The sequence below is a fragment of the Eucyclogobius newberryi genome, unplaced genomic scaffold (assembly GCF_026437365.1).
Source record: "Eucyclogobius newberryi isolate DKJ021-1_F unplaced genomic scaffold, fEucNew1.0.hap1 SCAF_1, whole genome shotgun sequence".
Taxonomy (NCBI): Eukaryota; Metazoa; Chordata; class Actinopteri; order Gobiiformes; family Gobiidae; genus Eucyclogobius; species Eucyclogobius newberryi.
The window spans coordinates 21,734,046-21,746,079 of record NW_027315723.1 but is presented as its reverse complement, the minus strand read 5'-3'; the positions used below and the strand labels follow the sequence as shown (position 1 = coordinate 21,746,079).

Genomic DNA, 12,034 nt, shown 5'->3' with positions numbered 1-12,034 from the left:
ACAGATGGATTCACGTGACATAAATAATCAGCTAAAATAACCTAAATAACAGCAATTCTGATGTTTTGCAGACCCAATGTTAATGTTCAGAGTCTCTTTAAATATGTGGAGGCTCATCAAAGTTATATTAAAATGCAAAATCCGGCTCTCAGTCGTTTTAAACTCAACGCTTACTAAAAGATTAGACCCAAATAAAATGTCTTTTTAGGTTTCTAAGTTTCTCACTCCAAATGCCACAGACTTTTACAGATGTGTAGGTGCAAAAAGTTACAGGGAATCAGCAAAAACACAACGGCGCATGTAAATAATAACTAATAACTTGCAATGAATCATGTTTTATTCGAGATCGAGAGGGAAAAGCACGTGCCATTAATGATATTCATCTTCTTTTTAAATACTTTTGTTTTTAAGACATCGTAGGTCAAGGTAAACATCAATCTAATTTGTCTTCGAAAAAGTCCAAGACCGAGACCAAGACCAAGACCAGGACCAGGACCAGGACCAGGACCAGGACCAGGACCCGGACCCGGACCCGGACCAGGACCCGGACCCGGACCAGGACCAGGACCCGGACCCGGACCAGACCAGGACCCGGACCCGGACCAGACCAGACCAGGACCCGGACCCGGACCCGGACCAGGACCAGGACCAGGACCAGGACCAGGACCAGGACCAAGACCAGACCCAGACCCAGACCCAGACCCAGACCCAGACCCAGACCAAGACCAGGACCAGGACCAGGACCAGGACCAGACCAGACCAGACCAGAGAACTATTACTGAAGTAAAAATACCTAATTTTGCAAATTACTTATTTATTAAGCTTGCTTACATCTTATGTTTTAGTTCTTATGATAATCACGATTATCGTATCAAATCAATCAATCAATATCAATTAAACGAATCATCTGAACATCTAAAGCAAGTTTGTTTTTGGGGATATTATTTTATTTGTTTTCTTTTAATTTATGTTTCCAATCATCAAACATTTTTTGAAATTTCAATGTTTATCCAATTGGTTTTCGAGAGGGGTAAACTCAAATCAAATAGATTATACTTTTATCACAAATCTGGTCATCTGTAATAGTGTTTATAGGTCCATTATCCTGCTTTATTCCTCAAACTGCGCCACAAAATCAGCAGAGCAACAGTATTTTCCCCTGCTAACATTTTGAAGGTTTATCGGAACTTTGCTTTGCCTGTGACGTTCTAGAGTTTATGCTTATATTACCAGAAAAAAAAACAGTGACTTTAAAGGCTTGACGTCTTCAAAAACCCTCTGTTATTGCACGTCACAGAACAGGGGCTTTTGTCACCTTCTCTGCTCGGCCCCGTCGTCACGTAAACCTAATGCGAACAGTGGTTTTGGACAGAAAGACGTGTATATTGTGTCCTCATTACCGCCGAGGGCCATTATTGCACAGGAAGCTTGTCCGAGGCCACCGCCGCCGCCGCTGCTAGCAACAGCTGAAAGGAGACAGAAGCACCTATAAACGCGCACACAGCCACTCCCTGTGTATTAGCCTCAATGACGTTTAATTAGGCCTATTAGCGCTGTCCTGAATCAGCAGCTACGCGCGGCTAATGGCAGCAATAACACACTCGCTCTCGGGGCTAAACACATCGTGGTGGAAACATGTGTGGCGCCTCGGAGAAAGGTAAACACGGGCGCCGCGACACGACCGTCCGGCACGGCTTTGCACCCGAGCGTCGCGTTCGCCGAGAGATGACGTGACAGTTAGCGACATTTAGCGACATTTAGCTACAGTTAGCGACAGTTAGCGACAGTTAGCGACAGTTAGTGACAGTTAGCATTAGCGTTTTGCGTTTCAACGGTCCGTGTTGTTTCAAATGAAGTAGTAAGACAGTGTAAGCAGGGAACTAGAAAAGTAAAGCAGTCGTGAGTTTTGGACGTGCAAAGTGCCACGTTTGCCGGCAGACGGTGCAAGAACTTGTTGCACGGGGAACTCGGGAGCGAGGCGGTTTAAATGAGGTGAAAAATAACGGTTTCAAAGTGAGGTTAATTTCTGTGATGAATGAACAACATGAGTCTAGTGAAAATTATATTTATATATATATATATATATATATATATATAAATACATTTGGTACACCACTTCGTCACCATGGAGATGTTCTTGCTCTACCTTGGGTTGTTACACAGTATGGTATTAAGCCCTTTATGATCTTTTATCAGCCTTAATACATCATGAGCAATGCCTTATTTCACAATGACACAAACAGTTTAGGCTTAACTACTTATTAATACTCTTAACAAAGTCTTTACTAAATTTGAATAAGTCTTGGTAAAATAAATTTGACACTGACACCGGCATGACGTGGTACCAACATATGCATCTCCATGGGGACAAGAAGAATTATATTCCCTAAAAAGTTGTGTGTTTATAAAATGCTCCCCCCTGCACATGAAGAGGACACGCTGGCGGTGCAGCGGCAAACCACAGAGTAACCAGGAGCCGTCAAGTGATTAAACACAACGAGAAACCGCCACAGAAACGGTGTTAGCCTCGCCGCTAATCGCACAGTGGTCAGCGGGACCTCACAGACCACTTATCCACACTCACGGGCCATAGCCACTTCTGTGCAAAACCACTGGCAACAATCACACCCCTCCCACTCCCGCCCGCCCCCCCACTCAGGCCGAGCAACCAATTAATTAGCAAAAACTCCGGGACGCAATTCAAAAGACACAAAAGTTCCCGGGTGGTCCTCCGCCGCCGCCGCCGCCTTTAGCGCTGGGGAGAAGTCATGTGGCCACCAGAAGGCTCATCAAACGCACAGGCAACACATCCTTCCTGTCAGTGATACAGCGGCGCCGAGCCAAGGCGCCATTAACACGGGAAAAACATAATGAGGGTAAAAAGTGTTCAGTTTGAAGGGGAATGTTTAAAGTAAATGAACTGATGAGAAGTTGTATTTGTGATTGACAGAGGACAAAGACTTTAAGATATATACAGTAAAATGGATGTCAGCTGTCTTACAAACAATTCTACTATATGAAAATTGGTGAATATATATATAATATATATATATATATATATATATATATATATATATATATATATATATATATACAGTAATACAGTAATAAAAAAGAACAGTATAGGTGAAAGTGAAGTGCATACGGTTGATATTTATAATGCCAATGCTGATTATTTAGGTTTTGTTGTGTTTGATTTGTACAGGGATTTTGTGCGTTTGTTTTGTGATTTTATGCATTTTTTTGTGATTTTGTGCATTTGTTTTGTGGTTTAATTGCGTTGCAGTGACAGTAAAGCACTTTGTATTGCAACAACTTTTGCAATACAAATACAAATTCATTTTTCTTGCTTGTTAATGGCATTTCTATATAACAATGATCATGGTGTAAAAAGGTCACGTTACGATACATTTTTATTTCTTTTCCCAAGACAAAACATTGCATAAATTAGAAAATTACATTTGTTTCTCATTCGTCTAGAGAAACAAATATTTTGTCTCAAGTTTATGGAAATCTACATTATTTGACTTTTAAATGTGACATCTGCGGTGGAGGACGCTTGTCTCCACGAAGATGTTTTAACTTTGCTATGCATTTCCCACAGTATGGCATTAAGTAAATGGCATTAAAGTAATCTATATTGCATTTATTCAATTACAGGTGTTTTTATGGCTCAAAAAACTGATTTGATGGAGATGGTTTCACAGATCTGACTGGTAACTTGAGATTTCACCCGATTTAAACACATGTAATGCCATACTGTGGAACCTGCCAGGAAAAGCACTTCAAATGTTGTTGCGCCAGTGCTGTATACATAATGCAGTGTTTTCATATTGTGGACCCGCCGAGTCTACATGAAGCTCTGAGACAGCCCACTGTTCTCTCTCCCTGTGGGGCCCCTCCCTCCCTGTGGGGCCCCTCCCTCCCTGTGGGGCCCCTCCCTCGCTGTGGGGCCCCTCCCTGGCCCTGTGCACCTCTGGCCTCATAATTACCCACTCGTTTAGCACAAAACAGAGCTGTAATGGCCGACAAAGCCCCCCATGTGTCAATGAAGCGTTCACAGATACAATCGCGGCTTTCCGGACACAGCCACTCACCAAATACTACAAGAGAGAGAGAGAGAGAGAGAGGGAAGAGGAGAGGAAGAGAGGGAGAGTAAGGAGAAGGGAGAGAAAGTAGACGAGTCGAGGAAAAGCAAGAAAAAACAGAGGCAGGAGAGGGCAGAAGGAGATGGGTGAGAGAGGATGGAAAAGAAAGGAGCTGAAAAGAGAGAGAAGATTTGGAAAGAGATAAATCAGAAAAAGAAGAAGGGAAAGAGTGTAGAAAAGGGAGAGGGGTAGAGAGTGGGTGAGCAGAGAGAAAGAAAAATGCAGAAAGGTAAAAAAGTGATAGAAAAAGAGAGCTGTAAAATGAGAGAAGAGTGGAGAGAAAGAGAAAGCAGAAAGATGGAAAGAGGAGGGAGAAGAGGGTGAGCAGAGAGGAGGAAAAGAGGAGGATAAATGTTGTGAGGAGAAGAGAGGAAGAGGAATGAAAAGTAAGAAAGAAAAGAAAGAGTGAAGGAATGAAAGAGAGGGATGCAAAAAGAGCAGTGATAAAGAGAAGAGAGAGAGGAGAGAGGGATACAATAAAAAAGATAGAAAGGGAGGAGGGAAGAGCAATGATAGAGAAAGAAGAGAAAATCTTAGTTGGGTGGGAAAGGAGAAGAAAGAGGTAGGGAAAGTGAGAGGGAGGAGGAAAGAGCAGTGATAGAGAAAGAGGAGAGACAGGAAAGGGAGAGGGTGAGGAGGAAAGAAGAAAGAGAGAAGCGAGATGGAGGGAAATAGAGAGCGAGGAGGAAAGAGCAGTGATAGAGAAAGAGGGGAGAGAGGCTTAGTACAGCGGGAGAAGAGAAGCAAGAGAAGAGAGAGGGAGGGAAAAAGAAGAAAAGAGGAGAGACAGGAAAGGGAGAGGATGAGGAGGGGAGAAGAAAGAGAGAACAAGAGGGAGGGACAGAGTGGGAGTAGGAGAAAAAGAGCTGTGATAGAGAAGGAGAGTGAGAGAGAGAGAGAGGGAGAGAGAGAGAGAGAGAGAGGGAGAGAGAGAGGGAGAGAGAGAGAGAGAGAGGGAGAGAGAGAGAGAGAGAGAGGGAGAGGGAGAGAGAGAGAGAGGGAGAGAGAGAGGGAGAGAGAGAGAGAGAGAGAGGGAGAGAGAGAGGGAGAGAGAGAGAGGGAGCAGAAAGGGCACATGTGTGTTTTGCCACCTCCCGACCTCGGCGTAATGACCCCACAGAGGTAGACGTGTTCTGGCGCTGGTTTGGGCCCAAATTACACCCGAGCTGCAATTCCGACCACTTAACGGCAAACCAAAGAAGTTCAGAGGTTACGTACAACGACACGCACTTTATTGCCCCTAATTACTGTCCCGGGACTGTAGCTGCAGCAGAGGAGCGAGCCAGAGCCCCGTTCTACTTTAAAGCTCTTTTTTTCCCTATAAGCAAATTTCGGTAGGCAAATGAAGAGAAGAGCTGCGCTTGTTTGGGTTTGTGCTCTTTGCCAGCGCTCTGATGTGGTTTTGAAACTCACCTGAGACAAGGTGATTCGCCGGGCGATTTGGTTGGAGGTTTGCCCCCGCAATTTGCTCTAATTTGCCCCTTTAAAGTAGTGTCGAACTCGGCCGGCGTTCTGTTTGCAAACGAGGGAAGAAGACAGCGAAATCGACTGTCTCGATTCGCGCGTGCTGTGGCCGTGTTGTCGGGCGAAACGCTTCGAAGACGCCGTCCACCTGATGTCATCACGATGTCATCACGATGTCATCACGATGTCATCACGATGTCATCACGGCGATGTTTTGAGTTGCACTAACACGTTTGGAGATGTGCTCTTTTTTCATTTTCAAATGCGTCGCCGAGACTTCAGAAGTACATTTTCCATTGTTTTTTTTACCGAAAACGATTAGTATCAAAGGCTTGAAAGCTTGTTCAGGGGTCGATCAGCTGCGCCATCATATTTAAATCGGTTTTTGACACTGTATTAATAAGTTATAACACATTTTGCAGAATTTTAAATGTCATTATGAGCATTAGACACCACATCATGCTTTTAAACTCTTAATATATAGTTTTTTTTCTGAAAGTCTATGGCAAAGAACGATGAGGACGAGACTGTCCAACACCATTACCGTCATATAAGACTTGAAATATTAAAGCGCTATTGACGAGTTGCACCCGCGTCGCAGGCCACGCCCACACGGCCCCTATTAACATGGACAAAAGCAATGCGCGATATTAAAGGTGCTCTGTGTATTTTACGGGAGGAGGTTTCACCCTCTTGTTTTGTCCACACAGTATTTATTCATTTGCTGAACAAACCAATAAAACCACTTTGCCCGGTGCCGTAACCTGCTTGTCACCATGGAGACGGGTACGCTCTGTTTTGATTGTGTGGATCGTTTCACACAAGTCACAACGCCAAATAGAATGTTACGTAAATGTACCAGTTATGAGTCTTAAATGGGGCTCCAATTAAAGCTAAATTGGATGCGAAGGGCGCGGCGTGGATGAAACGAGGCATTGTGTCACCTCCAGGACTATACTTAGAGCTCGTGTTGACACATTTCACAGCCGTGCGAGGGTTTTTTGCTCGGGTGGCGAAAAAGAACAGTAAACGGAGCGAGTTTGTGGACACAGGCGCCGTCTCAGCCCCGGTCACGCCTCTTCCACTACATCCTTTACGGTAAAACGTGAAACAAAATTCATCTGCCCACATGGAAAAGCAAAGAAGACGAGCTGAAACTATTCCCCCCGCTACGCACGGGCCGAGGAAAAAGAAAGTTGCAGTTGCGCTAAAGCCACGGTCAACACTATCGTCAGCGTTCTGGCCGCGCATCGGACCGAACCTTTCTAAACAAACCGTGCCTCGCGTTCGCCAAGTGACTGGACGTGTTTGAAAGTCCGGTGACGAGGGACAGCAGATGCACAGGAAATGCTTTTTTGATGGCGCGAGATGGCCGCGGAGGGAGGTGCGAATGTGTTCTTGATTAAAGGATCAAGTAGAAGCGCTCCACGCAAGTTAAAAGAGGTTTTTCTCTTCGTGTCCAGAACATTCAGCCAAGTTGAGAGTGGTTTTGTCAGGTTTTGAGTTACCTCAGTTGTACTCAGAGGTGGTGAGCTCTGGGTCGTTACATTAGCCACAGCTGCCCCGGGGTAGACCAGTGGCGATGTAGCTGCCAATGCTGCGACCTCAACCCATCGCACAATAGGGTGCCATGTTTTTTGGGGGCTGCACACTCACTTACATTCATTTCTTAGAGACCGGCCCATGTTTAATCATAGAAACGACTTGCCTAACCTAATTCTAAACCATAATAATAACCTATTTGAATTCATATTTGAACTTTGAACCGTGTTTTTGACCTATTAATAAAGGTGTTGTCCGACGGGGACCAGATTTTTGTCCCCATAAGTCAGGCAGGTTCCGATAGAGAGCGTTTGTTTGCATAATTCCGTGTTCATAATGTGATAAATACCATACTACCATTCATGTGTGGGCAACGGTTTGTACTGAGGGCAGGGTTTCAGTAGGCTGCGATTTTAATTGTTGTAATTAGTAAATTGCAAAGACTTTAGGTATTTATGACTATTATTATTCAAGTTGTAAACCACAAAATATCCTGTCGTTCCCGTTTGTCTTGTTCTGTTTGTGTTGTTGAGCTCTAGACATTTGTCGAGCTCTAAACATTTGTCTTGTTCTGTGCGTGTTGTCGAGCTCTAAACATTTGTCTCGTTCTGTTCTTGTTGTCGAGCTCTAAACATTTGTCTTGTTCTGTGCGTGTTGTCGAGCTCTAAACATTTGTCTCGTTCTGTTCTTGTTGTCAAGCTCTAAACATTTGTCGAGCTCTAAACACAGCCCTCAGCACATCAGACACAGCTCACAATGCCGTCGGGCGCTGGTGCTAATCCCGCTCCCTCTCCGCCCGCTCGGGCCATGCTCGGTGCCACGCTCGGTGCCACGCTCGGTGCCACGCTCGGTGCCACGCTCTGTGCCACGCTCGGTGCCACGTTCGGCGCGGGCGGCTTTGTTTGCGACGCGATATTGTTCCGCCGCGAAGCCACCAGATGAGAATATGCTTTTTATGAATCGGGAGGAGGGTTCGGGGAAACAGCTGCGTGCCAGACCAGTTGGCATCCACGGCTATAGTAAAGTTTTTTTCCCCCTCCCCAGTTGTTTTTATATGGGCCGTTAAAAGGAGCTGATGCTAGCACTCTAGAACCCGCTGTACCCTCGCAGGAACGTTGCCCTTCACTTTTTAATTCCTCTCGCTTTTAAAGTGTCACGACTGCGTTTTAAATGGGTCGCCGGAATTACACGCCGGGTGATTGCTAAGAAACAGTCACTCGCCAGTAAAAGCCTTTTCTGTCATATAACTCCTTTTACAAGGCAGCCACTCGTTTTAGTTCTATTCCACTGTAGCCGGCTCCACCCAGCTATTATTAGAGGTGTCTCCTTTAACAGACATGTACAGTATATTGTGTATGGATACTCAGCAAAAACAAACAGGGGCCCGGAGCCAAGATCACAATTTCGAATTTGAATGTGACTCACTTGCGTGTACGCCGAGAAGCTTCATACCGGCTTTAAGAGGTGCGATTGTTTCTGCCTGTCACTCACTCGGAGCGTGATGGAAGCTGACAGAGGCCGTGCGAGTGACATAACAACATTTGGAATTTTAGCAGCGTTGAGAGGCAGAAATGTCGGAAAGGAGTAATTAAAATGTTCTACAGTAAGAGCTCAAAACAAAACGAACAAAGAGCTGCAACGGTCTAATAACAAATATAAACGTGTACACAAAAGAACAGCTAAGCTCACATTTACCACTGTTACGGACTTTGTGATCGTGCGTGTTTGAACTCTCCTCAAATAATTCAGTTTGTTGAGGAAATTCCCTATTTTGGGGCGAGTTGTAGTGTCCTTTATCTCCCCCTGCCGTCAGCAAATAACCCAGCACAGCTCTGCGCAGTCGAAGCAACAACAGAGAAAATACTTTCGAGTTTCCATTTTTAAGTTAATTTGAGCAAAACAATACTTCAACGGACAACATTGACGCAAAGAAAAAGCAGAAGGATGGAAATAATTTTGCCACACTCTTGCTTTGGCTGGAATGTTGAGGGGCGTTTGTATATGACTCTATAGTAGGAGTGGATGAGGAAAAGTGTCTGACTTTGGGAAACGTTTACTTTGGGATTGTCATATTGCCCAGCCCTATCAATGAGCCAAACATTTGATTCATTTACTGGTTGTCAGGGTCTTTTTCTTCTCGATAATGTTGCGTTCTGGCCTCCTCACCATGTCGCATGAGTGTGTTTTTGGGGTACTCACTCCTGGGCTCTCGCGGTCCATCCACGGTCACTTTTATGGCGCGATGATACGTGGCCACTTGCGGCGGGTTGGTGAATACTGTGATGGTCAAGGTGAAGCTCTTGCCTGTGGACAAACGTGGTAGCAATAAGTCACACATTAACTCAATAACAATGACCAGAAAACCCCTAGTTTAGTAGTACGAACCCCACTGTCTTCTGGAGTGGTTAACCAACATTTTAAGCTTTGGCTCACAATTCGAGGATAATAAACTTGTATAATATAGTAATAATTGACAATTTTTTCCATTATATTTTTGTGTTTTCATGATATTGATGTCCAGAATACTCAAGGATGTAAATATACTATAAAAGAACTTGTATTAATTCAAATGTATTCAATTTCATCTTCTTTTAAAGTCCAAAATGTTCTATATTTCTCCCATTCGTTTCATTTTTGCCATCATTTCCACGGCCTGGGCACTCCTTCTCCACGAGCGTGGACATTTTTACAGTGCAGCACAAGTTTCTGGCAGCCGAACCCATCCCGGCCTGTGGTGACATCAAACACCACCAAATGACATGCCATCGCGCGCGGACAATAACCCGCATTCATGCTTTAACCATGCCCATGTCACAAGTGCGCCCGTGACGCCACAATACAAACAGGGGGGGAAATACATCGTCTGCGCGTAGATTAACAACTGACAACATTGGCCTGTCTGAAGGGTCTATTTAGCCCGTTTGGCAGCGTCTAAATAGAAAGATTGACTGAAGGAGCCAGCGTCTTGTTATCCAGCCTTTTCTCCCCGTCTAACCCAGCGTGAGTGGGCGAGAGGCATTTTAATAGTCACTTCCTCTCTAGATAATCCCAAGCAGTTGCTGCCTTTGGGCCTGACTGTGCCTGTTCCTATGCGCACACTCGAGGAATGCTGCGATGAATAAGAGGCGCACGCGAGCATCACGTAGCTATGGACGCGGACAGGAAACAGGAAGTGGATGGAGCGACCCGGCCAGTGATGCTCGTTTGCGATCTACAATTCCCTGAGCTGAGCGGGTCGGTTGGCCAGATGACGACAACATGACGTCGTCGCACCTCGGAGGTTTTTCAGTTAGCATAATGCTAAACCGGAGGGGATTTTAAGATGTTTACCTTTTTTCCCCAACAGTTTTTGCTGAAGTATCGATCTTCGTGGAGGTTTGGGGCGTGTCACTGTAAACGCTTTTAGTTTTGAGTTCTAGCTGTGATCTGCTCTTTAAACATGTATATTTTGAGGTAAATATGTAAGTACAAAGCTGAGCAAACAGATCAGTGGTTGGAAACAAAAACAAAGAGCAATGTTCTTTCAGAGACATTATAATGATCCATTAAATGTGTCATAGACTGGAAATAACTCCTGAACAGAAAACAATAAAGGTGTTAAACCTGTAAATCCTGTTTAATTTGAATAACCTACTGTACTTTCACATGTACATTTTCAAACGTTTAATAGATGACATTTGTTTGGCGAGGACAGCGAGTACATTTTTTAGAAATGAACTTGCTAAACCAAATCTACTCAAATTGAATGATGGATAACTAAAGCTAAAACTGACAGAAAACACAGACTTCCATGAGAGTACGGTAACGAGCTAATAGTCCAGCTAATGGACTTCTAACTTCTAAATGTTATTGATGGTTTGTGGGTGACTAGATTCCAGTACCAGGGGAACCGTCTCCAGATCCTACCAGTACCAAGCTGAGGAACTATTTAGTGTGCATTTTAGGCTGCGGTGGCAAAGCGGAGGAAACCCACACAAGAAGAGGTGCGTACACCTGTACCTATGTTCCCCAGTACATATATTCCCCTGTACCTATGTTCTCCAGTACATATATTCCCCTGTACCTATGTTCTCCAGTACATATATTCCCCTGTACCTATGTTCCCCAGTACATATATTCCCCTGTACCTATGTTCCCCAGTACATATATTCCCCTGTACCTATGTTCCCCAGTACATATATTCCCCTGTACCTATGTTCTCCAGTACATATATTCCCCTGTACCTATGTTCTCCAGTACATATATTCCCCTGTACCTATGTTCCCCAGTACATATATTCCCCTGTACCTATGTTCCCCAGTACATATATTCCCCTGTACCTATGTTCCCCAGTACATATATTCCCCTGTACCTATGTTCCCCAGTACATATATTCCCCTGTACCTATGTTCCCCAGTACATATATTCCCCTGTACCTATGTTCTCCAGTACATATATTCCCCAGTACCTATGTTCCCCAGTACATATATTCCCCTGTACCTATGTTCTCCAGTACCTATGTTCCCCAGTACATATATTCCCCTGTACCTATGTTCCCCAGTACATATATTCCCCTGTACCTATGTTCCCCAGTACATATATTCCCCTGTACCTATGTTCCCCAGTACATATATTCCCCTGTACCTATGTTCCCCAGTACATATATTCCCCTGTACCTATGTTCTCCAGTACATATATTCCCCAGTACCTATGTTCCCCAGTACATATATTCCCCTGTACCTATGTTCTCCAGTACATATATTCCCCAGTACCTATGTTCCCCAGTACATATATTCCCCTGTACCTATGTTCTCCAGTACATATATTCCCCTGTACCTATGTTCCCCAGTACATATATTCCCCTGTACCTATGTTCCCCAGTACATATATTCCCCTGTACC

At 44.5% G+C, this 12,034-nt stretch overlaps 1 protein-coding gene across 3 annotated transcripts in view; it reads right to left on the bottom strand.

Annotated features, from left to right (window-relative positions):
• runx2b (RUNX family transcription factor 2b) overlaps positions 1-12,034 on the bottom strand; it is a 69,969-nt gene that overhangs the window by 23,876 nt on the left and 34,059 nt on the right. For all 3 annotated transcript variants that reach the window (XM_072440141.1, XM_072440140.1, XM_072440139.1), the window contains exon 5: positions 9,354-9,458. In XM_072440141.1, coding sequence (XP_072296242.1) covers positions 9,354-9,458 — 105 coding nt within the window. The remainder of the gene's footprint in view (positions 1-9,353; positions 9,459-12,034) is intronic.